The following is a 27,657-nucleotide window of genomic DNA, read 5'->3' on the forward strand; positions in this document are numbered from 1 at the left end:
CTGTAGGTGCAGGGCTCAGGTGCGTGTGCGGGTGCGAGTGTAGGGCGCGATTGCGGGCGCGGGGAGCGTGCAGGGGGCGGCGGGCGGGGCGGGCGCGGCGGCGGCAGTGACAGCGTCGCCCGCGCTCCCCGCGCGTAGGTGTGCGGCGCGCTCCTGTCGGGCACGGAGCGCGCAGATCTCGCGTGCGCTCGCCGCCCGGCGCAGCCCAGCCCGGCCCCCGCTCGGCGCCGCGAGCCGAGGTGTCGCCCGCGCCCGCTCCCGTGTCGCCGCCGTGCCCGCGAGCGGGAGCCGGAGTCGCCGCCGCCCGAGCGCAGCAGAGCGCACGCCAAGCCCGTCCGTCGCCGCCATGGCCACCACGGTGACTTGCACCCGCTTCACCGACGAGTACCAGCTCTACGAGGATATTGGCAAGTAAGAGCCGCGGCGCGTGCGGGCTGGGCCGGGGACCCCGGAGGGCGCCGCGCTCCGAGGGCCGGGACCCTGGAGACCCAGATCCTCTGCGCCGCCGGCTCCGGGTGCACTGCGGCCCCGCGCGACCCCGGCTCCTCCCGGCTCCGAGCCCGGAGCGCACGGTCCCGCGCGGCCCCGACCCCCGGGCCCCCGGGGCCCAGCCGCCGGACCTCGGCGCGCGCGGCCCTGCCGGGCCCTGTCCAGCGCGACCGCCCGGCCGGAGGCCCCGGCTCGAGGCGCGGGGCTCGGTGCAGCGGGGGCGGCAGCAGGTGTCCCCGGAGCGCCCGGCAGACGTGACGCATTTGGCGGCCGGAGGTCGGAGAGGAGCGGCGCGCGGGGGCGGCCGCGGGGCCTGGAGCGCGGGGGAGGGGGCGGACCTAGCCGAGAGGGTCGTTCCCGGCGCGAGCCGCGCTGTCCCCACCCCCAACAAGCGGCTGGGCGCGGGGGCGGCGGGACTTGCTCTGCGCCTGCTTCTCCGCGTGGCTCCATCCGCGCGGGGGGTGCCAGCTGCGCTCCGCGCCGCGTGGGAACAGCCTCTGCTGTGGGTGCCCAGGGGAATCGGGGTTCTGGAGGATTTTCCCCCAGATCCTTCTGGAAAGAGGAGTCTGGAGTGCTGGGGGCTGAGGTCAGGGAGCTTGGATCAGGTCACCGGGGTGAAGATGAGGGGGTGAGGTGGGAGCCTGATGAGCTTCAGGGTCATGGAGGCAGGTGGGGGCTGGATTTTGGAGAGTTGTTTGCGGGGAGGTGATGGGAGGGACTTTGAAAGCTCGTTTCAGGTAGGGCCTCACCGGGGAACAGGTGGCTCCTGGGCTTTGCTCGCCAGCAGGAGCCGTGTAGGGCCCTAGACCTGCCTCTGCCTCCGGGCTCTACCCCGAAGCGGGTCGGCGGCTCCTCTCTGGACTGCGGGTCTCCACTCTGTGCATCAGGGTGGCTGCACCTGGCATCTCCACGTCTGGCTCCAGAACTCCTGAAGCCCTGGCTCCAGCCCGGCGCGGCCAGAGCCCCGTCCTCCTCCAGCCCACCCCGTGGAAGGGGCGCTGGCGAGGTTTCCTCTTACTCATCCAGCGGCAGATCTTTTTTTTTCCTTTTATTAAGAAACGTCTGTGGTGATACCTTGTGTTGGCGAGGGAAGCTGATCACTGATAATTGTGGGCGCGAGCTGGGAGGAGTGCGGGGGGTGTGAATTCCCCAAGCCTCCCTGCACGTGGGGGACGATGCCAGTTAGGCCTGGGGGGTGCTGAGGGAGTGGGGTGGAGTGGAGAAAACCCGCGGCAGGGTGCGGGCAAGGCTGGGCCCTGGGGACCCCAAAATTCCCTTCCCTCAGGTAGGGGCTGGTTGAGTGCCTGTCCCCAAGGCAGGGGGACCTGGAGAGCAGAGAAGGGATCCAGCACACAAACTGTGTGCATCCCGGAGGCCCTGAGGAAGCTTCCAGGGCATGTCTGGGAGCAGGCCTGTGAGGACAGGGCGACAGGCTGGTGGTCCTCAGGTGGGAGCAGGTGGTTGTCCGAGGCAGAGGGCGGCAGTGGGGGGAAGGTTACCCCATTCTAGGGGACCTTCTTGTCGTTTCTCTGCTTGTACCCAGGCCCTCCCACGAGGCACCCCCGGGCCCTTTGGCAGAAATGCCTCTTCCCGTTCACCCCGTCTCCTCAACCTGAAGCTGGCTCTGCTGACCTCTCCTTCACTTTTCTGTGAATCTCCCTGGGCCAGCGGCCCTGTAGGGTGGTCAGACCAACCTCGGGCCTCTGGTTGCAGCAGCAGCGACTGGTTATTCTCATCGCTGCCGTCCACACCCACACTGGGGGATGGAGGTCCTTGGGGCTGCCCTCGGGGAGGCCGGGAAGGGTGGCGGACCCTGCAGTGGAGGCCAGGCTCCTCGGGAAGGGAGCTGGGGGCCTGGGGTGGGAGTGGGTGAGGAAGCCTAGCTGTCTAGGGGGCCCAGGGGCCTGGGAGAGGAGGGGAAGACACCCCACCAGCTGGGCCAGCCCAGCACCCCTTGGCGGGGGCCCCCAGGCACCAGGCCCAGTGCGGGATGCCCAGGGGCCTGTCACAGCCCTGCTGGAGCGTCCCGGGGCGGGGAGGAGGCTGGGCCAGTGCAGGGTGAGCTGCAGCGGGGCAGGTGGTCAGGAGGGAGGGTCGGGCACTGAGGCCAGCATCTCCGCCCGGGGCTGGGGTCCTCAGTGCCATGTCGGTGGTTGTTGACAGTGCCTGGCCGGCCTGAGGCACAGTTGGTGTTGCTTCCCGGCCCAGGTGGATGCGTCCAAGTTTATTTAAAGCTGCAGCCCCTGGCACCAGTCAAGCAACACTAAACTCCCTGCCTGGGAAGGGCCGGGCCACAGGCCCACAGCTGCTCTCATGATGCGGTCACCAGCCTCACCCTTCCCTGCCCTGTCCCCTTCTCCACCTGTCCCACCCTCGCCACTGCTGCCTCTGCGCGGGATCGTTCCCTGGGGACCCGGGCATCGGGTCCGAGGGCCAGGAGAAGCTCATTTCTGGGGCTCTGCCCTTCCTTGCCCGGCCAGGGCAGGGCTCCCTGACACCAGCCTGGAGGCCTAAGTCCTGGGTCAAGAGTCACCTTGAGCCCTGGACAGTCACAGGTCAGGGCGGTGAAGCCCTCGGCCCAACACGGACCGGCCAGCAACATGGCTTAAAATGTTTCCATATTGGATAGATTTTTTTAAATGGAAAAAATCTTCCAGGGGTAATAAAACAAACACTTGTGTCTCTTCTACCCGGAATTGGAAACTGTTCCCCTTTGTCATTTTGGCTTTAAGTCCTTTATTTTAAATTGTAAGAAATCAAGCATTACAAAGAAATGTTAAGTAACCATTCTCCAAACCGACTGTCATGCATTTGGAATTTATCCTGCCAGACTCTTTTTACTTCATTTACGCACAGATAGAAGGATCGCCAACTAATATATAGGATTCTTTGGTGTTTTTTCTTTAAACTTTACATAAAAATTTGGGAACGTGCTTCTTCGCTCAGCTTAGGCCTCTGGGCATCTGTGCATGGGGACACATTCTGACCTTTTGCTGCTGCTTGTGTGTAGTGACCGTAGTATCTGTAGTACGTCACGCTCCCTTCCTCATGGCAGTCTCGGTGTTCCCAGAGTTTCTCTCTTCCACTCCTGCAGCGGGTTTGCTGGCGCGCAGGTGTGAGGGTTTCTCTAGGGTTTGTCCCCCCTGGTGGGGTTGCCAGCAGGGGTCCGGGTGTTCTCTGTGGCCGCCCTGGGCCCACTCCCTCCGGCCCCCTCCCCGGGCTCGGTGCCAACCTGATTTGTCGGGCTGTTTGTTGGGTAGGAAGCAGTCTTGCATTTTGTGTTCAGGCTCCCGAAGCTTCCACTTTGGATATAATTCAGGCGTTCATGGACCCCTCCCCTTGGGGGAAGGTTGTAACAACCCCTAAGGGGCGCATCACTTCCAACATTTGATTTTACTTGATTCGAGTTGCCGGGGAATACCCCCTCCCCTCTCCCCCCATTTTATAGGCATAGAACTGCAGCTCAGGGTGGGTGGGCAACTTGCCCTGGCAGCCGGGAAGGCCCCCACCTCCAGCCCAGGGCACCCCTGTCCCTCCCAGCTTCCCCCGAAGCTCAGCTAGGCCCCGAGCTGACCTTGGTATGTCCTTGGTTCCATCCAGCGTGCCCCAGTCGGGGGACAGCAGGTCCTGTCCCGGGCTGTGACCCCTCGCCGGGAGGATAGCCATCGGCTTTCTCGGCGTCCTCTCAACTAGCAAGCGGCCTGCTAAGTAGTTAATAGATAAACTCAGGAAATTCAGAGCAAATCGACTGTGAGCCTCCTGAGCTCCGAAGCCTGGTTGCCAGGAAAGACAGGACTCAGGTGGGGGAGGAATCACCGTGTTTGCTTTCTCCGCTCTCGGGCACACTGGGTGCTTCCTGCCCCAGGGCCTTTGCCAGCGCTGTTCCCTCCTCCTCCGATGGCCACACAGGTCATCCCCCTGGCGGCTCAGCGAGGTCCCCGTGCCCTCTTCCCGCCTCCTGCCCCACTCAACCTCTCCCCACTTCTGTCTTCCCCTGTCACTTGGCACCATCTGACACCAAGGTGTGGGGCAGGTCCTGCCCACAGTGGGGTCTCCTGCATGTGCGAGGAAGGGGTGAGTGAACCCGGTGGCCTCTGTCTCCTAGGCTGGCCCCCAGCGCTGGAGTCTGGGTGCCTAATGTAGGGTATTTAGAGAAGAAGTCGCACATGTTGAGGCTGCTGTGAGATGCACATGAAGGTGAGGCTAGTTTAGTTACTATTGAACGGTATTTTTATACCATAACCTACTTTGCTGAGAGCTAAGAATATATCTTGCGCTTGCGACTTGCACTCTTTCTCTGCTGGTAACAGTTAAATGGTGCTCATTACATTAAGCTGCTTGATCTGTGAAATAGGTACCGTGATCACTCCCAGTTTGCAGAAGAGGTGCCTGAAGCTCAGAGAAGCTCCACACGGGGCCAGGGTTTGAATCCAGGCAGTTGACTCTGGAATCCATCTTCTGCTTCTCTCAGAAGCTCATGACCCTACCCCATTCTGTGTTTTTAAAATACTGTTATTCCACTGGCCGACTCATGGCCCGCTTGTGGTCTCCTCTGACCCTGGGCTCCTCAGGGCCTCACCTGTCCTTAACAGGCTGCTCACCAAGCCTTCTTTGTGCTTTTCCAGCGCAAAGGCACTGCCCTACGGTTCCTTTTTGTAAAAACGTCATTTCCTTTGGTCGTCCCTCTGTGACAACCAACACGGCCCCCATTTGAGGCCGGCAAGGCTTAAAATTTTATTTTATTGATTAAACAGGCAACAAGGATAGTATCTTATAAAGAAAACCAATACATAAGTATGTGCAGGAAATGTGACTCTTCCACAGTCAAGTTTCCTCATCCCCCAGAGGAACCTGGCCTGTCTATTTTAATGTCAGTATAAGGATATATGTGTGTGTATATAGACGCAGGTATGTATACTCACACATATACACCTCACACATATGTATGGTTTTAAAAACACGGATGCAGTCGCCATATATGTGATTCTTCAATTCGTTTGCCTCTAACACTTTTTCATGATGATCCCTCCATGTCAGGGGGACTTTTCTTACAGTTAAGTGCCTGCCAGTTCTCTTAGAAGCAAAGATGGGTGTATAGGTGGTGGCCATATTTTTAAAACCAAAAACGGGTCCCCCTTCTCTGACAAGCACGACAGAGGGAAGAGAGGATGCTGTGTTTGAAATTGGGGCTCCCAGGGTTATCAGGAATGCATGATCGTAGTGGATGAAGGAACACTTTTGTTCTTGGTGGGGCCTGGGTGTGGGACACAGGGGTCTTGTTCAAAAAGAAGCCAAGAACGTATTCCTCTCCTTTTTTTAAAAAAAAATTGGGGGGATCCCCCAAGAGCCTAGGGGAGAGAGACGCCATGTCGGATTTTCTTTCTTCTACTTAAAATGAAATTCTAGCAGAGATGGTTCCCTTAGAGAGCCCATACTGAGCTGCCTGGAATTTACCAAATGCTTTAATAAGAAAGACCAAGGGGGAAAATAAAAGGAAAAAAAAAGAAAAAGAAAGACCAAGGGGAGGTGACATGAACGGCGTCTGCTCCTTGGAAACATTTTGTCCCTCCCACTGCTCTCTGTGGCCACCTGGTCCAAGGCAAGAGATGTGGCCTTTCTGGAGATTTCAAATATATTTTTGACATGTTTAATTCCCCCTCTCTCCCTCCCCTCAAAATGGAATCTGATTTGGTTATTTTTAAAGCATCTTTCACAGCTGCAAGTCACTTTGTTAGTGTAGAAACGTAAAAATGCATTATGTATAACTTGGTTTTCCAAAAATTATCATATTGGCATGTTACATAGAAATGTATATTTTATTCATATAAGGATCTGAATCTATTTAAAATCTATTTAAAATGAAAACATCCTCGTGGTGCTCCTAGGTGCCTAACTTTCTGGTGGCCTTTATCTCCTAGGTTAGAGGGTCACCAGCTCGTTCAGTGGCCGCAGTTCCTGGTGGACATAGTTCTTTTTGCATTGACATAATGATCCTAAAATAACTGAAGTTATGATTCTTTGTTAAGCCAGATACAAGCATTTGTTGAATTCTGGAACAGATTGGCAATAGCCGGGCATAGATTTAAGAACATTTTTTTGGAGGACACATAACCCACGCTGTTCTACGGGCCTAATTTGAGAACTACCACCTTTCCCCACTTTATGAGCAGCCGGTGGGCACTGGGGGGAAGAGATGCTGTGACTGTTACCATGAAACGGGAAGAGTGTCCTGTCCTCGGATGTAACAGGACGCCATGGCGTCGGGCACATCCAAGTTGGTGCCCGTTTGCAGCAAGGAGCGGGGGGCAGCCCCTGCCTTCCTGTCACTCAGCCCATGCTGAATTCCAGGGCTTAGAACCATGCCCAGCGCACAGTAGGTGCCCAACAGAGTGGCTTCATGTCACCCTCTAAAAGATGGGAGCCTTGTAGGTGGCTGGGGGCAGAAGGTGCTGGTGGTCTCGGAGGTCCTCGGAGATGCCCGGCCTGAGTGGCCATCTGTCTTGTCACCTGATGAAGGGTGGCATGACTTAGGTGCTGGCCACGGAGCTTGATGCCAAAGGGTTTGCAGCGTTCTGCCCGTCTCTTAATAAAGTTCTTCACGTGGCTTTTGATCTTGTACACTGAGGTGCAGCCTGATTTTCAAAGCCGTTGGTTCAATCCAGGCCGTCTGTTAAGGGCTTTCTGGGTGAAGAACTCCGGTCTAGTTAGGAGCTGCACCTGCTGAAGAAGGCGATCAGGGCGGTGGATCCCAGCCCCCGGCTACACCTGGCAGACCCCACCTCAGACCAGCTGTATCAGACACGAGGAGGACACTGGTGATCCAGTGGGCAGCGCGGACACAGATCCTGCAGGGGCCTCTGTGCCCCAGGCCAGGCCCCCATGCCTGCTCCCTCTCTGGGCTCTGTGAGAGCCTCACCTGACCACATGTTTGGAATTTGCCTTCCTTTTTCTGAACACTCCACGAAATTACCCCCGACCCTATCCAAGTCACCTGGAGCAGGCCTGTCCAGAAGAAACAAAACTTGAGCCACAGATGTCAGGCACAAGTGCAATTCAGACTTTTCTAGTACTTACAAAAAAACTAAACAAAGAAACGGGTGAAAAGAACTTTAATAGTATATGTATTTAAGTCAGTTTATCCAAAATATTATTTCAGCATGTAATCAATACAAAAATTAGTGTTCAGCTATTTTATATTTTAAGAAGTGTTATGTTTTTGAAATCTGTTGTGTGTTTTACACACACGGCACATCTCAGTGTGGACCAGCCATGTTTCAGGTTCTTAGGGCTGCACGTAGGCAGTGGTTACTGTATTGGACAGCGCACAACTAGAGTTTCAAGGTCATTTCTATTATTATTATTACTATTTGCAACTTTTCTGGTTTCTTTTGCTCTTCACACATTCAGCAAGTCTGCCTGCACACTGGTCATTTGCCAGGCATTTTCTAGGTGCTTAGGAAACAGTTAGTGAACAAAATCGAGGGTGTCTGCCCTCATGGAGCTTATACTGGTGGGAGAGGCAGGTAATAAACATTAAACAAATTATACGATCAGGTTCTTAGGTGATTAGTACTTCTGCTCTGGGAATAATTAAGGAAACTCACAAGTGCCAGTTAGGAAGGTTGTAGTTATGAAAAGGGTGGTCAGGCCCAGGAAAAGGAGAGAAGCCTCAAATTGCTAAAATCAGGAATAAAAGGGGACATTACAACTAATCTTATAGAAATAAAAGACAATAAGGGAATTCTATGAACAATTGTGTGCCAAGTTAGAGATAACCTAGGTGAAACAGACCAATTCTTAGAAAGACACAAACAACTGAAATTGACTCAAGAAGAAATAGAAAATCTGAATAGACTTATAACAACTAAAGAGATGAATTAATAAATTAAAAGTTTTTAAATGTCCTACAAAGAAAAGTCCGTCAGGCCCAGATAACTTCACTGGTAAAGTCTATCAGACATTTAAAGAAGAATTAATACCAGTCCTTCAAAAACTTTTCCAAACAATAGAAGAGGAGGGAATTCCCAGCTCATTCTGTGAAGCCAAGAACTACCCTGATACCAAAACCAGACAAAGACATCTGAAGAAAACTACAGACCGGTATTCCTTATGAATATAGACGCAACATCCTCAACAGAATACTAGCAAAACAAAACTAGCAGCACGTAAAAAGGGGTCATTATGAGCAGGTAAGATTTATCCCAGGAATAAAAAGTTGTTTCAAGACACAAAATTCAATCAACGTGATACGCCGTATTAACAGAATAAACAAAGAAACTATATGATCATTTCAATAGATGCAGGCAAAGCATTTGACAAAATCTAGTACTCTTTGCTGCTAGAAACACTCAACAGACTAGGATTAGAAAGGAACTTCCTCAACTTGATAAAGTGCCTCTATGGAAACCCCACAGCTAACATATTTAATGGTGAAAAACTGAACGCTTTCTCCCTAAGACCAGGAGCAATCAAGTGTGTCAGCTCTGTCCACTTCTATTCAACGTTATACAGGAGGTTCTAGCCAGGACACTTAGGCAAGAAAAAGAAATAAAAGGCACCCAGATAGGAGAGGAATAGGTAAAACTACCTCCATTTACAGATATCATGATCTTGTATAGAAAATGTCCTAAGGAATCCCTGTAAAAGCTGTTAGAACTGAAAAATGAATTTAGCAGAATTGCAAGATACAAGATCAAAATACAAACATCCATTATATTTCATTATACTAGCAATGCTCAATCCCAAAATAAAGTTAGGAAATGCAATTTCATACAGTAGTCTAAAAGAATAAAATACATGTTAAGAAATTAACAAAAGGTAATACAAGAGTTGAATGTTGAAAGCTACAAACTACTGTTGAAAAAAATGAAAGAAGATCTAGATAAATGGAAAGACATTTTATGTTCATGGATCTTAAGACTTAATATTGTTAAAATGGCAGTACACTCCAAGTTGATCTACAAGTTCAGTGTAATACCTATCAAAATTTCAGCTGCTATCATTTATTTATTTATTTAGGCCGCACCAGGTCTTAGTTGTGGCATGTGGGGTCTTTTAGTTGCAGCACGCGGGCATTTAGTTCCTTGACCAGGGATCAGACCTGGGCCCCCTGCATTGGGAGTGTGGAGTCTTACCGACTGGACTACCAGGGAAGTCCCTCAGCTGCCTTTCAAAAAAATAAATAAAAATAAAATTCATATGGAAATGCAAGGGACCCAGAAGAGCCAGACGGTCTTGAAAAAGAACAAAGTTGGAGGACTCAGACTTCCCAATTTCAAAACTAACTCTACAGCTACAGCAGTCAAGACAGAGTGGGTATTGTCCGGCATAAAGGTGGGCATAGTGTGGCAAGAGGATAAACACATAGATCAATGGAATAGGATTGAGAGTCTAGAATAAACCCATACATCAGTGGTCTGTTGATTTTTTTTGAAAAGGATGGCAAGACAATTCAATGGGGAAAGAATAAGGGGCCGTTCAACCAGTGGACAATTGCGTATCCGCCTGCAAAAGAATGAAGTTGGAACCCTACCTAACACCAGATACAAAAGTAGATATACTAGTGAACAGTAAGCACACAAGATGCTCAACATCATTATCTCAAAATGGGTCATAGACCTAATTCTAGGAGCTAAAACCATAGAATTCTTAGAAGAAAACTTAGGAGTCTATCTTTGTGACCTTGGGTTTGGCAATGGTTTCTTAGGCACAACACCATAAAGCACAAGCAACACAAGAAAAGTAAATACATTGGACTTAATTAACATTAAAAAACTTTTGTGCTTTAATGGACACCATCGGGAAGGTGAAAAGACAACCCACGGAATGGGAGAAAATATTTGCAAAGCATATATCTGATAAGGCACTTACATTTAGAATATTTTAAGAACTCACTACCTAACAGTAAAAAGACCAATGGCCCAATTAAAAAATGGGCAAAGGACCTGAATAGACATTTCTCCAATAAAGATATGCTAATGGACGATAAGCACATGAAAGGATGCTCAACATCTTTGGAAAATGCAAATCAAAATCGCAATGACATCCCACCTCACTTCCACTCGAAAGGGTAGAATCAAAAAGACAGACAATGCCAAGGGTTGGTGAGGATGCAGAGTTGGAACCCTCATGTACTGCTGGTGGGAATGTAAAATGGTGCAGCTGTTACGGAAAACAATTTGACAGTTCCTCAAAATGTTCCCTTCCTAGGTATGTACCCAAGGGATATGGAAACAAATATCCAAAGAAGACATACAGATGGCCAATAGGCACATGAAAAGATGCTCAACGTTGCTAATTATTAGAGAAACGCAAACCAAAACTACAATGAGGTATCACCTCACACCGGTCAGAATGGCCATCATCAAAAAGTCTATAAACAATAAATGCTGGAGGGGGCGTGAAGAAAAGGGAACCCTCCTACACTGTTGGTGGGAATGTAAATGGATACAGACACTATGGAGAACAGTATGGAGGTTCCTTAAAAAACTACAAATAGAGCTACCGCATGATCCAGCAATACCACTCCAGGGCACATACCCGGAAAAGATGAAAGCTCTAATTTGAAAAGATACATGCACCCCAATGTTCATAGCAGCATTTACAATAGCCAAGACATGGAAGCAACCTAAATGTCCATCGACAGATGAATGGATAAAGAAGATGTGGCACATATATACGATGGAATATTACTCAGCCATAAGAAGGAATGAAATAAGGCCATTTGCAGCAACACGTGTGGACCTAGAGATTGTCATACTGAGTGAAGTCAGTAAGACAGAGAAAGACAAATATATGATATTACGTATGTGGAATCTTAAAAAAGGATACAAATGAACTTATTTATAAAACACAAAGAAAATTAACAGACACAGAAAACAAACTTATGGTTACCTAAGGAGAAAGGAGTGGGGGAGGGATATATTAGGAGTTTGGGATTGACAGATACACAACACTATATATAAAATAGGTAAACAACAGGGACCTACTGTATAGCATAGGGAACTATATTCAGTATCTTGTGAAAAAAACCCATATATCCACACAGAAACTTGTTCATAGCAGCCTTATCCACAGTAGCCAAAAGGCAGAAACAACCGAAATGTCCATCAACTGATGAACGGATAAAGAAAGTGTGTTATATCCACACACTGGAGTACTATTCGTGCATAAAAAGAAATGGAGTACATTATGGCTTGTGGTGCCTGAGGGCAGGGTCCAAAGCGCCGAGGCCAAGCCGCAGTGAGCCATCCCCCGTGTTCCTTAGCCCCAGCCTTCGCTCCGTCTCACACCAGGGCACCTGTCACTGTGCCCAGAAGCCGCTGAGAGCCACCTGGGAGCTGGAGGCTGGAGACTGGCGTGGGACAGACAGCAGGGGGTGAGAGGCCGGGAGGGGACACCCACAAACCTCTCCTCTTGCTCCCCCAAGTCCTGGTGTTCCATTTACCATGGTCTGGACTGGCTTTGGGTCCAGAGTGGTCTCAGAGTGGACACAAGGCCATGGCGGGACACAAGAGGCCGCATCCCCACCCTGTCCCCCAACCCGGATCGTGCTCCTGGCCCTGACTGGGGGAGGGGTTTGTGCCAGCATGGGTGCTGGAGGGTGAGGCCCCTCTTGGAGCAGGAGTGGTGGGTCCCAGCGGGTGTGGTGATGGGCGTGCCTGGCAGGAGGGGACAGGCTATCAGCGCGACTGGCATTGACGGGAAGGGCTGGAGTGGGGATGGAAGCCAAACCCCAAACCCTGGGCTCCGTGATTCTGGGACGTCTGGTCTCCTCCTTCCCGGGCCCGCACGCCTCCATCACCGCCTCGGCTGGGTGCTCGCCCTTCTTTCTCCCTTCCTCCCTTCACCTCTCCTTACCTCCTCTTCTCCTTAGGCCCCTTCCCCAGGCTCCCGTGTCTCCCACTCCTTCTGTCCCCTGGGGCACCCTCCAGGCTGGGCTGTGACCCCCCCTCTGGCCTCGTCCCCAGCTCTCTGGCCGAGGCGGATCCAGGAACCCGTGAGCGCCTAGGAGCAGGGCCTGGCCGGGAACCCAGCAGACAAGTGCCACACGGGGTGAGGGTCCTCCAGCCCCTCGTGAAGACCGGTGTCGGGGAGGACACCGCTGTAACGCCTCAAACTCGCGGTCCCACTTCTGGGGACCAGTAGGTGCCTTGGCTTCTGAGCTCTGCCCCTGGCGTTGCCCCACATGCCGGGGATCCACTTGCTTCTGTCCTGAGTGAGCCCCTTGGAACTGTCCCATCCAAGACTCCTGGGCCAGAGCCTGGGCGCTGAAGCCAGGGCTCTGGTGTCCCCGTCGTTCCAGTATGGGGTGGGCCCTGGCGTCTCCTCATCTGTGCTGTTTCCTTCCTCGAGGGTCTGTGGCCCTCAAGTCTGGGGGGGGGCCTTGGAGCAGCAGTGAGACTTCTGGGGTGCAGACCGTGGTCCCTGAAAGGCGGTGCTTTTCGCGGTTCCTCTGCAGGCCTGAGCGTGGGCGCGTTCGTATTCTTCCATTTTTATTTTCTGATCCGTGAACAAATGCTCATCTTGACCACTTGCCTGCGGGGCAGGCTGCCGAGGACGGCCTGTCCTGGGGCAGGTTAACCTCTCTCTTCCACTTCAAGCTCAGACTTTTCTTTCCTTCCTCCTTCAGCTGCGCCCGGGCTCTTCCTGGTGTGGTGACCGACGGGCCTTCCCCCCATTGGGCTGGCGGGACCCTGTGGAGCAGAGGCTGGGGGGCTGGCTTGGTCCCTCTGTTCCCCGTCTCCTCTCCTTTCTCCCCTCACTTAAAGGATGCTTAGGGGTCTCTCCTGATGCCGTCCTGGGGACGCCTTCTCCTACCTCCCCATCCTCAGGCTCCTCCGCGCTGAAATGCAGGTGATTCCTCCCTGTGGATTGAGCTGTCGTCTGAGCTCCAGTCCTCTCTGCTTTCCCACGACCTGTGTCCCTCCGCCCCGAGGGACAGTTGGTGCTGGCACTGGGTGGGGGGCCGGGGCTCGGCTTTGCTGGGGACTTCTGTGCTGTCACCTCTCAGGGTGCGTGGGGTCTTCAGCCTCGGTCCCCACTGGGGCGCAGTCTGCGTGGACTGCAGAGTGGCGACCCTGCCTGTGCCTGGGCCCTGACTGGGCCCATCACAGCTGCTCGTCCCTTTCAGTTCATGGCTTTCTGTCTGGGATTCTTATGCTTTTTTCTCCTCTAAATTTTTCTTGTTCGTCAGCAGAGGTTAAGGTTTGATTTGTCATGGGGTTCCAAAGGCGCTCTTTTTAAAAACCTGATTTTAGAGTCAGCATGACAAGTTACCAATTTCTTCCATTTTTTCTTAATGATTTCTTAGAGATACGGCTGCCTATCCTGCCAGGAGATTTTTTTTTGTGGTAAAACATATATAACATAAAACTTACCGTCTTAACCATTTTAAAGTGCGCAGTTCAGTGGCATTAAGTACATTCACGTTGTTGTGTTATTATCACCACCATCATGCATCTCCAGAATGTTTTCATCCTGCAAAACTGAAACTCTGTCCCCATTAAATGCTAACTCCCCATCCCCTCCCCCCAGCCCCTGGCACCTACCATCCTACCTTCTGTCTCTGAATTTGACTACTCTGAGTACCTCATGTAAGTGGAAGCATACGACGGTTGTCCCTTTGTGTCTGGCTTATTTCACTGAGCATAATGTCCTCAAGTTTTATCCATCTTGTAGCATGTGTCAGAATTCCCTTCTTTATTAAGGCTGAATAATAGTTGATGGTATGGGTGGACCACATTTTGCTTATCCCATTCACCTGTCGATGGACTTTGGCTCTCGTGGTTATTTTCTTTATTTTTAAAATTTTCTTTATTGTTTTGTTAAAGACTTTTTTGGCGTCGACGATTTTTAAAGTCTTTATTGAATTTGTTACAGTATCGCTCCTGTTTTATGTTTTGTTTTTTTTGGCCGCGAGGCATGTGGGATCTTAGCTCCCCGACCAGGGATCGAACCCGCACCCCCTACATTGGAAGGCGAAGTCTTAACCACTGGACCGCCAGGGAAGTCCCTCTTGTGGCTGTTTTAAAGAACAGAATACATGGTCTCCTCCCGCTGGCCACGACTTCTCAACACTGGGCTGTGTGGCCTTGGGCCACCATGTAACCTCTCTGGTTTCAGTTTCCCCCTCTATAAACCGGGAGGGTTGGTCAAATGACTTTGCGGGGTCCCTCATGTCTCCACGAATTGGCTCTGTGGAAACCCCACTTCCTTCCTCTGAGACTTGCCACAAAGCTCACCTGTCAGATGCTTGGGTGTCCACAGGCCCATCACACAGGTGTTTGTATTCCTGGAGAATAAAACTTAAGAGGGATGAAGTCGAATTGACCTGAAACACAAAACAAAAACAAACCCCTAGAGCTTTAATGGATACACACCTCGTAGGAAAAAAGAATCAAAAGGCCAGGAAGCCCATTGTTCTAAGCTCCAGATCCCCTCGGGTCGGGGCCACTGTGGGTAGCGATCGCTGCCCACGTGCCCTGCCTCCTGCCAGGGCCGCGGAACCTTCCATCCGGTGTCCCTCCTCCCCGTCTGTCTACTCCTGCTTGTCCTCTGTGAGCTGCGCGGCCTCAGCAGTAATTTCAGGCCCCCGGGGGGTTGACTCAGTTCTGTCCCTGTCGGTGACTGCCTGGCACTGTGACGAGGGGGACGGATGTGGCTTTGAAGAGCTGCCTTTGAAGGTCGCTCTGCGGGCCCCTCGCTCACAGACCCGGGCTGGGAGGACAGTCCCCGGCCGCTGCGGTTGGGTGTGCATCCCGCTGTCCTGTGACCCGAATCGGCCCTCAGGTCCATCCACGGTCGCACTGGGAGGGCAGCCACTGGGCAGCTTTCTGGAGCGCACTGGCCCTTCCAGCTGTGCTGGGTGTGTCCCAGATGTGGAGACTGGAGCCGGGCTCCGTCCCCATCCAGGGTGGTCCCTGAGTGTGAAGGTGGCAGATGGTGGTGCAGCTGGGGCGGGCCCTGGGCTCAGGTTCTGGGGGGCCATATTAAGAGCACGGTGACCTGGAAGGGATGTCAGTGTCCCCAGATCAGGACAGTCAGCCTGAGCCCGAGGTAGGCGAGTGGGCTGACCTGGACCCCAGCACCCGGCCCAGCACAGCAAGTGTGAGCTGCTCCTTGCCGGAACCTCCTGTACCAGTTCCTTCAGTGCCTCTGCTGGACCTCCCTGGGCCCTTCTGGCCTGGCCGTCAGTGGCGGGCAGCTGACCATGGACTGATGCCCGGGGGGGGCATGTGTCCTTGGCCTCTGGCCTTGGGGGGTTCTCTCTGACACTCCCAACTGCAGTTTTCCTTTTGGAACAGAAATCTCAGGGTTCACATGCACGACTTCTCAACAGCGCCCCCCAGCACCCCTGTGGAGAGGCATCAGGTCTCTGCGTCTCTGGGGTGAGGTGGGCGGGCAGGCAGCTCCCAGAGTCCCCCAGCTGAGCACCTCTATCACCACACAGTTCTGTCATCTTTATAATCGAGGTGAATTCACTTCCTTCCCATAACATGTTCATGCTTGTGAAAATATCAAAGTGTTTGCAGACATTTGTTGGTGAAATGGCTTGGTGCTCTCTAAGTGTCAGTAGAAGGGAGGCCCATGATGTGACACCCCGGCTTTGTCCGTGGCTGGAGCAAGGATGGTTGTGGGTATCCAGGATGGTCCGGGGCCCTCTCTCTGAGCTGGCTCTTCACGATGGAAAACAGAGGAAAAGTCAATAACGGTTCCGGCATCCTCTGTGGTCCCTGGTCTCTGATAATTCAGGGTGAGTTGATTTTTGCCTGGTGGGCACTCGAGGGGGACGTGCATGCACCCCAGGCAGGGCATGGGGCCGGGGGCAAGAGATTCAGGACGAGGGCCCCAAGTGGGGTGCCACCTGCACACAGGGTAGTGGGAAGCCCGGGCTGCTCCAGGCTTGGCTGGACCTTCCTGTCCATCCCAACGTCATCCCTGGCCCCCAGATCATTGCCAGCTTCCCTTGACAAGCTGGAATCCCGTGCTGTCAGGATTCTGGGGGCAAACAGGAGCAGATACAAGCGCTGCCCTTGAAGGCTCCAAGTTCATCTTAGGGGGCAAACAAAAACGTGCCTTGCTCCCTCTCTCCCGAGCATGTAACACACAGGGCCACAGGGGCTGCAGGTGGCGAAGGGGTGGGGTTGCCTTCACATATAAAGAGCTCCTACAGGTCAATAAGAAAAGAGCCAAAATTCCAACTGAAATATGGATGAAGGGTGTAAGCAGGCAGTTCACAGAAAACGAAATGGAAGTTCTTTCAACCCGTGAAAACATGAAGAATAGAAATTAAACCAGAGCCAGTGCTCGCTTGTTCCTGAGTTCACCTCGGGCTTCAGGTACGAGACGGTTCTTCCAGGTGGCCCATGGGCTGGTGAGGCTGCCTCGATCAGTCTCCGGGCTCAGCTCTCCTGAAGCGGATGAACAGAGGCCCTGGGTGTTGTGTGTGGGCCTGGGATGGGCTGAGGCCCCACAGCGTAGGCAGGAGAGGAATTCCAGAGATCCTCCAGTCCAGGCTGAGCTGTCCAGCTGCGGGAGGCCCTGCTCACCCCCCTCCCCCCTCCTCCTCCGGTTGTCCTCCCAGCGAGTGCCCCGCCCCAGGGGCCAAGCAGGGCCAGAGCGTTCCTGTTAGCTCACCCCAGCCTCTGCAGAGGCCACCGCAGGCCGCACCGCCGGCTCTGACCCGCAGGCCATGCCCCGGCCTGGTGGGAGGAAGGGGCACCGGGCACCGAGGGGTCCAGGGTGGTGCTGGGGCTTTCCTGCCCTCCTGTCCCACCTCTGTCCTAATTTTGGCCTTTGCTTAATGCAAACCCAGTACTCGGGTCATCTCCATGGCTTCTGGGGTGGGGGGCAGGGCCCAGTGTAGTTGCTACTGAAGAGTGTACTGGAGAGAAGGGTGGAGAAGGAGAGAAGACAGACACCTACACGGAACGGGGGAGGGAGGGGTGGGCGAGAGTGAGGGGCACACAGACGTGAGCCTGGCCCCACGAGAAGCCCAGGAATGGCGTGCCCATGGAGGCTGCACGCGACAGGCTGGATTTGAGGCGGGTCCTCAGCGGACACCTGCTCTTGCCCAGGGGCCTCTCTCTTGTCCCCTGGGACAGCCTGCAGCACCCGCCCCCAGCAAGCCTCTGGCCTGGCCAGGATCTCATCCACCCCACCCCTTCCTCCACACTCCACCCCATGCACAGAGGGGGAAGGGAGTGGTGGCATTCCCCGTCGTAGTCCCCTTTCTAGAGGCGCCTGATAGATGTTAACAACTGGGCTGGTGGGCGGCAGGGACCCTGATCCATAGTGCTTGCCCATCCCTGTGGTGTAAATACCCCCATCATGTCTAACGTCAAGCTACCAGCATGATGTCAACCACGACGTTTGGTTTTCTGTAGCCAGTAAGAGGCAGCCTGTGAGCCAGACCTGGAAGGAGCCCTGGCAGCTGAGCCCCTGCTCTCCGTGCTGCGATGGCGCTGCTAGACTTCTGCTCAGCTCAGGTTCCCAGACTCAGCGGCTCCTGCCCCGCCCCCACTGGAATATTCCATCTATTCCCACCCAGCCCCCTACACTTTCTGAGCCAACAGAGAGCACCTGATAGGCGAATGTGCAGGAAGGGTGCGGAGGGGTGTCTTCGTTTAGGTCTTGCCTGTGCCACCCACAGTGCCGTGAGCAAGGCGTTGGGTGCCCTCACCCTTTCCATCTTCCACAGGGGTCTTGAGAGCCCAGGGGCAGACACTTTGGAAGCTGTAGAGGGTGGTCCCAGTGCTATCAGATCTGGAGAGTCTGTGACACCCCCAGCACCCTCCTCACCCTGTGCACGTCCTCGGTCGCGCTGGGGTGTCAAGGTTTCAGTGTGACTCAGATATACCGGATTTTTCCTTATGCTTTTCTTTCTTTCTTTTGGCTGCGTCGGCTCTTAGTTGCGGCACGCGGGATCTTTTGTTGTCGTGGGCTTCTCTCTAGTTGTGGCTCGCGGGCTCTAGAGTGCGCGGGCTCAGTAGTTGTGGTGCGCGGGCTTAGTTGCCCTGCAGCATGTGGGATCTTAGTTCCCCTGACCACCTGCGTCCCCTGCATTGGAAGGCGGATTCTTAACCACTGGACCACCAGAGAAGTCCCTTCTTATGCTTTTCTGCATGTGGTTAAAAAAATGCCCCAACTCCTACCCCTGTCATAAAAAGATACTTTGTTTTCTCTTTATACTTAAAAAAAAAACCTGATGGACTTTATTTTTTAGAGCAGTTTTATGTTTACAGAAATATTGGATGGAAAGTAGAGAGTTTCCATATTTACCTCACAGCCAGGCCCCAGTTCCCTTTCCTGTAACCATCTCACTTGCGTTCAGACGTGATACACTTGTTACACTTGATGACCAATATTCCTACATTAATATTAACTGAAGCCCATAGTTTGCATAGGGTTCACTCTGTGTTGCACAGTTCTATAGGATTGACAAAGGTATAATGTCATGCATCCATCATTACAGTATTTCAGATCCTCTGTGCTCCTCTATTCATCCCCTCCCATCCTCCAGAGCCCCAGACAACCACTTTTTACTGTCTCTATAATTTTGCCTTTTCCAGAATGTCATGGAGTTGTGAATCATACAGTGTGTAGCCTTTTCAGATTGGCTTCTTTCACTTAGTACCATGCATTTAAGTTTCCTTCCTGTCTTTTTGTGACTTGATAGCTCATTTCTTTTTAGTGCTGAATAATATTCCCTTGTCTGGAGGTTCCGCAGCTTAATTATCCATTCAGTCTACTGAAGGATGTCTTGGTTGCTTTTAAGTTCTGGCGATTATGAATACACCTACTATAACCATTTGTGTGCAAGCTTTTGTATGGACATAAGTTTTCAACTCCGTTGGGTAAATACCAAGGAGCACGATGGCTGGATCACATGGTAAGAGTATGTTTAGTTTTGTTAGGAACTGCCAAGCTGTCTTCCAGAGCAGCTGCCCCATTGTGCGTTCCCACCAGCAACGAGTGAGAGTTCCTGTTGCTCCACAGCCTCACCAGCATGTGGTGGTGTCTGTGTTCTGGATTTTGTCCGTTCTAATAGGTTTGCGGTGGTATCTCGTTTTAATTTGGATTTGATGACATATGATAAGGAGCATCTTGTCATATGATTATTTGCCATCTGTATACCTTCTGTGGTGAGGTGTCTGTTAAGGTCTTTGGCCTATTTTTTTTTTTTTTTTGCGGTACGCGGGCCTCTCACTGTTGTGGCCTCCTCCGTTGCGGAGCACAGGCCCCGGACGTGCAGGCTCAGCAGCCACGGCCCACGGGCCCAGCCGCTCTGCAGCATGTGGGATTTTCCCGGACCGGGGCATGAACCCATGTCCCCTGCATCGGCAGGCAGACTCTCAACCACTGCACCACCAGGGAAGCCCGGTCTTTGGCCTATTTTTAATCAGGTTGTTTGGGTGTGCTTTTTATTATTGTTGCTTTTTTTTTTTTTTTGTGGTACGCAGGCCTCTCACTGCTGTGGCCTCTCCTGTTGCGGAGCACAGGCTCCAGACGCGCAGGCTCAGTGGCCATGGCTCACGGGCCCAGCCGCTCCGCGGCATGTGGGATCTTCCCGGACCAGGGCACGAACCCCTGTCCCCTGCATTGACAGGCAGACTCTCAACCACTGCGCCACCAGGGAAGCCCCAATTGTTGCATTTTAAGAGTTCTTTGTATATTTTGGATACAAGTCCTTAATCAAATATGTGTTTTGCAAATATTTTCTCCCATCTGTGGCCTGTCTTCTCATTTGTTTACCCCATCTTTCACAGAGCAGAAGTTTTTTATTCTAATGAAGCCCAGCTTATCAGTTCTTTCTTTCATGGATCATGCTTTTGGTGTTGTATCTGAAAAAGTCATTGCCAAACCCAAGGTCACCTAAATTTTCTCCTGTGATACCTTCTGGGACTTTCATAGTTTTGCATCTTACATTTAGGTCTATGATCCATTCTGAGTTAATTTTTGTGAAAGGTGTAAGGTCTGTGTCTAGATTCATTTTTTGGCATCTGAATGTCCAGTAGTTCCAGTACTGTCTTAGACTGTTCAGGCTGCTATAGCCAAAATACCGTAAACTGGGTGGCTTATAAACAAAGATTTGTTTCCCACAGTTCTAGGAACTTCAAATCCAAGATCATGGCTCTGGCAGATTCAGGGTCTGGTGAGACCTGCTTCCTAGATGGTCATCTTTCCCCTGTGTCCTCACATGGCAGAAGGGCTGGAAAGATTTATCTGGGGTCTTTTTTATAAAGCATTAGTCTTGTTAATGAGGGCTCTGCTCTCATGACCTAATCACCTCCCAAAGGCCTCACCTCTTAATCTGTCCAGTTGGGGTTAGGATTTCAACATATGAATTTGGTGGTTGGGGCCTGGGGGTGGGCATGGACACAAACGTTCAGTCCATACCAAGCACCATTTTTTGAAAAGACAATCTTTTCTTCCTTGAATTGCCTTTATTCCTTTGTCAAAAATTGGTTGACTGGGCTTCCCTGGTGGCGCAGTGGTTGAGAGTCCACCTGCTGGTGCAGGGGACGCGGGTTTGTGCCCCGGTCCAGGAAGATCCCACATGCTGCGGAGCGGCTGGGCCTGTGAGCCATGGCCACTGAGCCTGCGCATCCGGAGCCTGTGCTCCGCAACGGGAGAGGCCACAGCAGTGAGAGGCCCGTGTACCACACACACACAAAAAAATTGGTTGACTATTTGTGTGGGCCTATTTCTGGGCTTTCTGTTCTCTCCCATTGATCTATTATCTATTCTTTTACCAAACCACACTGTCTTGATTATCGTAGCTTTATAGTCTTGAAGTCAGGTAGTGTCAATCCTCTAACTTTGTTCTTCTCAACAATATTGTGTTGGCCATTATGGGTCTTTTGCTTCAATGTCTGCTACATTTGATCTTAGCCAAAAAGCCGAGAAGCAATTTTTGCCTCTCTGTATAAACTTTAGAATCAGTTGGTCTATAGCCGTAAAATATCTTGCTGGAATTCTGATTAGGATTACATTGAATGTATAGATCAACTTGGAAAGAACGGATATTGTGACAATATCGAGTCTTCCTATTCACGCATGGGATATCTCTCCGTTTATTTAGTTCTTCTTTGATTTCATTCATCAGTACAGACCTTGTACATATTTTGTTGATTTATACCTAAGTGTTTCATTTTTTGGTGCTAACGTAAATAGTATTGTGTTTTTACTTTCAAATTCCACTCGCTCATTGCTGATATATAGAAAAGAAATTGACTTTTGTATATTAATCTTGTATCCTTCAACCTTGCTGTAATCATTTATTAGTTCCAGGATTTCTTTGGTCAATTCTTTGGGGATTTTCTACATAGATAATCATATCATCTGGGAAGAAAGACAGTTTTATATTTTCCTTTCCAGTCTGTATACCTTTTATTTCCTTTTCTTGCCTTACTGCATTAGCTGAGACTTCCAGTATGATGTTGAAAAAGAGTGGTGAGAAGGGACATTCTTGCCTTGTTTCTGAACTTAGAGGAAAAGCACCTACTTTCTCACCAAAAATATGATGTTAGTTGTAGGTTTTTTGTAAATGCTTGCTGCGGACTGAATTGTGTGCCCCCCAAATTCATAGGTTGAAGCCCTAACCCCCCCACCATGTGACTGTATTTAGAGATTGGTTATTTAGGAGGTAATTAAGGTTAAAAGAGGTCATAATGGTGGGGCTCTGATTTGATAGGATTAGTGTCCTCATAGGAAGAGACACCAGACACTTTGCTCTTTCTCCATACGTACCCACTGAGGAAAGGCCAGGTTAGCACACAGCAAGATGGTGGCCACCTACAAGTCAAGAGAAGAGAGCTCACATAAGAAACCAAACCCTGCCGGACCTTGATCTTGGACTTCCAACCTCCAGAACTATGAGAAAATAAATAAATTTCTCTTGTTTAAGCCACCCGGTCTATAATATTTTGTTATCAGCCTGAGTTGACTAATACAATGTTCTTTATCAAGTTGAGAAAGTTCCCCTCTATTCCTGGTTTGCTGAGAGTTTTTTTTTTTTTTTTTTTTTTTTGCGGTACGTGGGCCTCTCACTGTTGTGGCCTCTCCTGTTGCGGAGCACAGGCTCTGGACGCGCAGGCTCAGCGGCCATGGCTCACGGGCCCAGCTGCTCCGCGGCATGTGGGATCTTCCCGGACTGGGGTGCGAACCTGCGTCCCCTGCATCAGCAGGTGGACTCTCAACCACTGTGCCACCAGGGAAGCCCTGAGAGTTTTTATTATGAATGGGTGTTGGATTTTGTCAAATGCTTTTTCTGCATCTATTAATATGATCATGTGATTTTCTTTTTAAGCCAGTTGATGTGATGCATTACATTAATTGGTTTTCAAATGTTGAACCAGCCAGGCTTGCACAACTGGGATAAATCCTACTTGGTCGTGACGTATAATTCTATTTATACATTAGTGGATTCAATTTGCTAATATTTTGTTGAGGGTTTTTGCATCTATGTTTGTGAGAAATATTGATCTGTAGTTTTCTTGTAATGTTATTATTGATTCAACTTCTTTAATAGATATAGGTCTATTCAAATTGTCTATTTCTTTTATTTTTTTTTACTGTTTAAAATTGAGGTATAGTTAATCTCCAATATTATATTAGTTCTAGGTGTACAATATAGTGATTCAAAATTTTTACAGATTATACTCCATTTAAAGTTCTTATAAAATATTGGCTGTATTCTCTGAATTCCCTGTGCTGTACAGTATATCCTTGTAATTTATCCATTTTGTAAACAGTAGTTTGTTATCCCCTACCCTTATCTTGCCCCTCCCCCTTCCTTCTCCCCACTGGTAACCACTAGCTTGTTCTCTATATCTGTGAATCTGTGTTTTGTTATATTCATTTGTTTGTTTTATTTTTTAGATTCCACACATAAATGATATAATACAGTATTTGTTGTTCTGGTCTATTTCTTGTTGTGAGAGTTTTGGCAAATTGTGTCTTTCAAGGAATGGGTCCATTTCATCTAGGTTTCATCAAGTTTGTGGACATAGAGTTGTTCATAGTATTTCTTTATTATCCTTTTAATTTCCAAGGGATCAGTAGTGATGGCCCCTCTTTCATTTCTGACGTCTGTGTCCTCTCTCTTGTTATCTTAGCCTGGCTGAAGGCTTGTCAACTTTATGAATCTTTTCAAAGAACAGCTTTTGGTTTCATTGATTTTTCTCTGTTGATTTCCTGTTTTCAGTGTCATTTATTTCTGCTCTGACTTTTATTATGTCTTTTCTCCTGCTTACTTTGAATTTAATTTGCTCTTCTTATTTCTAGTCGCCTAAGGTGGAAACGTAATTATTGATTTTAAATCTTCTTTCCTAATATATGCAATCAATGGTATAATTTTTTTCTAAGCACTTTTTTTTACTGCATTCCACAATTTTGATAAGTTTTATTTTCATTTTCACTTTGTTAAAATGTTTAAAATTTTCCTTCGAGATTTCTTCTTTTTTTATTTTACTGTGTAATTTATTCCATAGTTTTTATTTTTAAATGTTTGTAAATTGTAAAATATTACACGTAGACGATTTTCCATTTAAAAAATAATGTGGGCTTCCCTGGTGGCGCAGTGGTTGAGAGTCTGCCTGTCAATGCAGGGGAACGGGTTCGCGCCCCGGTCCGGGAAGATCCCACCTGCCGCAGAGCGGCTGAGCCTGCGTGTCCAGAGCCTGTGCTCTGCAATGGGAGAGGCCACAACAGTGACAGGCCCGCGTACCGCAAAAAAAAAAAAAAAAGAAGTAAAAAAAAAAAAGGTAAACTTGACCCACTGACCTTTTCCCTGATTCATATCCTCTGTCATTAGCCTCCTTACCCAAGAGGTGATGCTGTTGAGATTTCTTCTTTGACTCTTGTGTTATTTGGAAGTATGTTGTTTAATCCCCATGTATTTTGGGGTTTTCCAGCCATCTCTTTGTTTTTCATTTCCAATTTAATTCCATTGTGACCTGAGAGCATACTTTGTATTATTTCTTTTCTTATAAATTCGTTAAGGGTGTTTTATGGCCCAGAATGTGCTCTATCTTAGTGAAAGTTCACGTGAGCTTGAGAAGAATGTGTGTTCTGCTGTTGTTGGATGAAGTTGTCTCTAGATGTTAATTACATCCAGTTGATAGATGGTGCTTTTCAGTTCAGCTGTGTCCTTCCCAAATTTCTGCCTGCTGGGTCTGTGCATTTCTGATAGAGGGGTGCTGGAGTTTCCAAGTGTACTAGTGGATTCACCTACTTTTCCTTACAGGTCTTTCAGTTTTGCCTCATATAGTTTGTCCTGCTGCTGCTGGGGGTATACATGCTAAGGGTCATGTCTTAGAGAAATGACCACCTCATCATGATGGGAAATCTCTCTTTGTCCCTGGTAACTTTCCGTACTCAAGTCTGCTCTGTCTGAGATCAATATGGTATATCTTTCTCCATCCTTTGACTTTTTTTCGTTGTGGTAAAATATACATAACATAAAATTTACCATTTTAACGATTGTTAAATGTAGAGTTTAGTGCCGTCAAGTATATTCACAGTGTTGTGTAACCGTCACCACAACCCATTTTCAGAACTTTTTCATCACCCCAAACAATAACTCTGTACCCACTCAGTAATCCCATTGAGTCCCACTTCCTTCAGATCCCGCTGTGTCCCCTGGGCTGGTGCCCACCCTCTTATTCCTGTTGGCTTTGCTGCCTTGAGCCCTCCAGGAAGCTTCTCAAGGATGTCTGTACCCAGTGGAACGGGGACTCAGGGGACCCCGCTATGGCGGGGAGGGGTGGTGGATCTGGGCGGTACTGAGAGTGACCGTGTGAGGTGTGAGGCCCGAGAGGTTTAAGAGCAACACGGTGTCATGGACAAGCGTCAGAGTCGGGCTGTTCTCATCTGTGTAGGACTCACAGACTTGACGTGACTGTATAAAGTAACAATGATGACATGAGCGCATGAGAAATGTGAAAGGATTCCCCTTTGTGGTCATTTATATCTAAATCTCATTAGGATGTAGGGTGCATTTTGTCATAAGCCTTACGTGGTCAGGACATGGCTCCCCAGTCTGCTCACGGAGCGTTCCGTCTGCTCTCAGCACTGTCAGAAATGTAAGAAAACGTTCTCTCTGAGTTGACGTTCCTGGCTCTTCCAGATGAAGCCCTGCTCCCCGGGGTGTCTGGGAGGAGGGCAGTGGGGGAACCTTGATGCCCGCATGGGTGGGGAGGGGGCTTCCGATGGGAGGAGCGGCTGCCATGGCCTGGGTGCCCTGTTCCAAGGGGCAGGCAGGGAGAAGAGGGGGCCACGCTGGGGTTTTCTCCATCTGGGATGCACCCACAGACTCCATGGGCAGCGCTGCTGTTCTTGTGTTTGGGTGGGTGTCCTCAGATGGCATTTCTGTCCCACCCAGGCCATTTGTTTCTTTGTTGAGGGTTGCATTCGGTGTTGAGCCCTTAGACTAGAACCCCTCCCTGTCCCCCGCTCTTGGACCAATTGAGACTTCTTTGGGTAAAGATTTCTCTGGACTTGAGGACATGGCGGGGGGAAGGGTAAGCTGGGACGTAGTGAGAGAGTGGCATGGACATATATACACTACCAAATGTAAAATAGATAGCTAGTGGGAAGCAGCCGCATAGCACAGGGAGATCAGCTCGGTGCTCTGTGACCACCTAGAGGGGTGGGACAGGGAGGGTGGGAGGGAGACGCAAGAAGGAGGAGATATGGGGATATATATATATGTAGAGCTGATTCACTTTGTTATACAACAGAAACTAACACACTATTGTAAAGCAATTATACTCCAATAAAGCTGTCAAAAAAAAAAAAAAGTGAAACAGTGAAGACCAAAAAAAAAAAAAAAAAATTTCTCTGGCCAAAGAAGTTAGGGAAAGGCTGTACCTCATACTCACTGGTTGGAAATTCACAGTACAGATGACCATGTTAAAGGCCCTGGGAAGTCCTGCAGTAAAAAAGGAAGGAAAGAAGGAGGGAAGGAAGGAAGGAAGGAAAACATTTTAACTTACTGGTTTCTAAACCTTTTTGCCCACAGAACCCTTTTCGTACCTAACATCTGGGAACATCCTGTGGAGCTAATATGTGATGATGGTCATTTGGGAAATGTTTGACTGGTACACGCAGTGGCAGATTCCATAAGGCAGAGTTGGGGGCCAGCATGTGCTATGGGTTGAATTGGGTCTCCTCCAAATTCAGATGTGGGCTCCTAACCCCCGTACCTCAGAATGCGACCTCATCTGGAAATAAGGTTGTCATAGACGTAATTAGTTAAGCTGAGGTGGAGGGTGGGCCCTCATCCAGTAGGACTGTGTCCTTATGAAAAGGGGAAACTTGGGCAGAGACACACAGGGAGGATGCCATGTGAACATGAAGGCAGAGATGGGGGTGATGCTTCTACAAGCCACGGAGCCCCAGGGATCACCAGCAAAACCCCAGAAGCTGGAGAGAGGCCTGGGACAGTGTCTCCCTCACAGCCTCAGAAGGAACCGACCCCGCCAACATGTTGGTCTTGGACTTCCGGCCTCCAGAACTGTGGGACGATCTCTGTTGTTTCAGCTGCCCAGCCCATGTACTGTGTTGTGGTGGCCCCAGTACCCTAGCACAGCATGGATGACTTAAGACTTGCATTTCTGGCCCAGGCTCAGAGGTCGGGGCCAGGGAGCTGCCAGGATTCCAAGGAAGGACCTTGGAAAGCCCAGGGTCGGACTTTGGGGAAGTGGCAAGAGGTGGCGTTTTCATCGCTGGCGTGGGTTGTAAATCACCCAGCGACTGTGCCTTTGGAAATAAACCCTACAGAAATAACCGAGATGTTTACGGCAGGCATTTACAAGCAGGGAAATTGGAAACACCCCAAATGCCTGCCAATCAAGGAAGCACTCGGCTACCCATGGAAGGAACGTTCTCTATGGTGAAGATGACAAGTATATGCGATCTAGGTCAGAGAGTGGGAATTGCGTGATGTTAAATATATAAATTGTGATGTTAAATATAAAAGCAGGAACTCACGCGCTGATAAAAGGCATGCCAGGATGCTGCAGAGACCACAGGGATTACATGTTGTCCAGTGTCGGTCTCTAGTGTGTCTACTTCAGGCCCTGTCCTGGAACCCAGGACGTTCTGGGTCCTGGGCAGGAGTGGGACACGGTCCCCCGAGCTCTGTGTGCCGTCCTGTTGGTG

General features: G+C 50.3%; 1 protein-coding gene across 1 annotated transcript in view; it reads left to right on the top strand.

Annotated features, from left to right (window-relative positions):
* The first annotated feature begins 225 nt into the window (after positions 1-225).
* CAMK2B (calcium/calmodulin dependent protein kinase II beta) overlaps positions 226-27,657 on the top strand; it is a 94,865-nt gene continuing 67,433 nt past the window's right edge. Inside the window, exon 1 of the mRNA XM_079931701.1 lies at positions 226-411. Within this exon, the coding sequence (XP_079787827.1) occupies positions 347-411 (65 nt within the window). The 5' untranslated portion in view covers positions 226-346. The remainder of the gene's footprint in view (positions 412-27,657) is intronic.

Source organism: Stenella coeruleoalba (assembly GCF_951394435.1).
Source record: "Stenella coeruleoalba genome assembly, chromosome: 9".
In the NCBI taxonomy this organism is placed as follows: domain Eukaryota; kingdom Metazoa; phylum Chordata; class Mammalia; order Artiodactyla; family Delphinidae; genus Stenella; species Stenella coeruleoalba.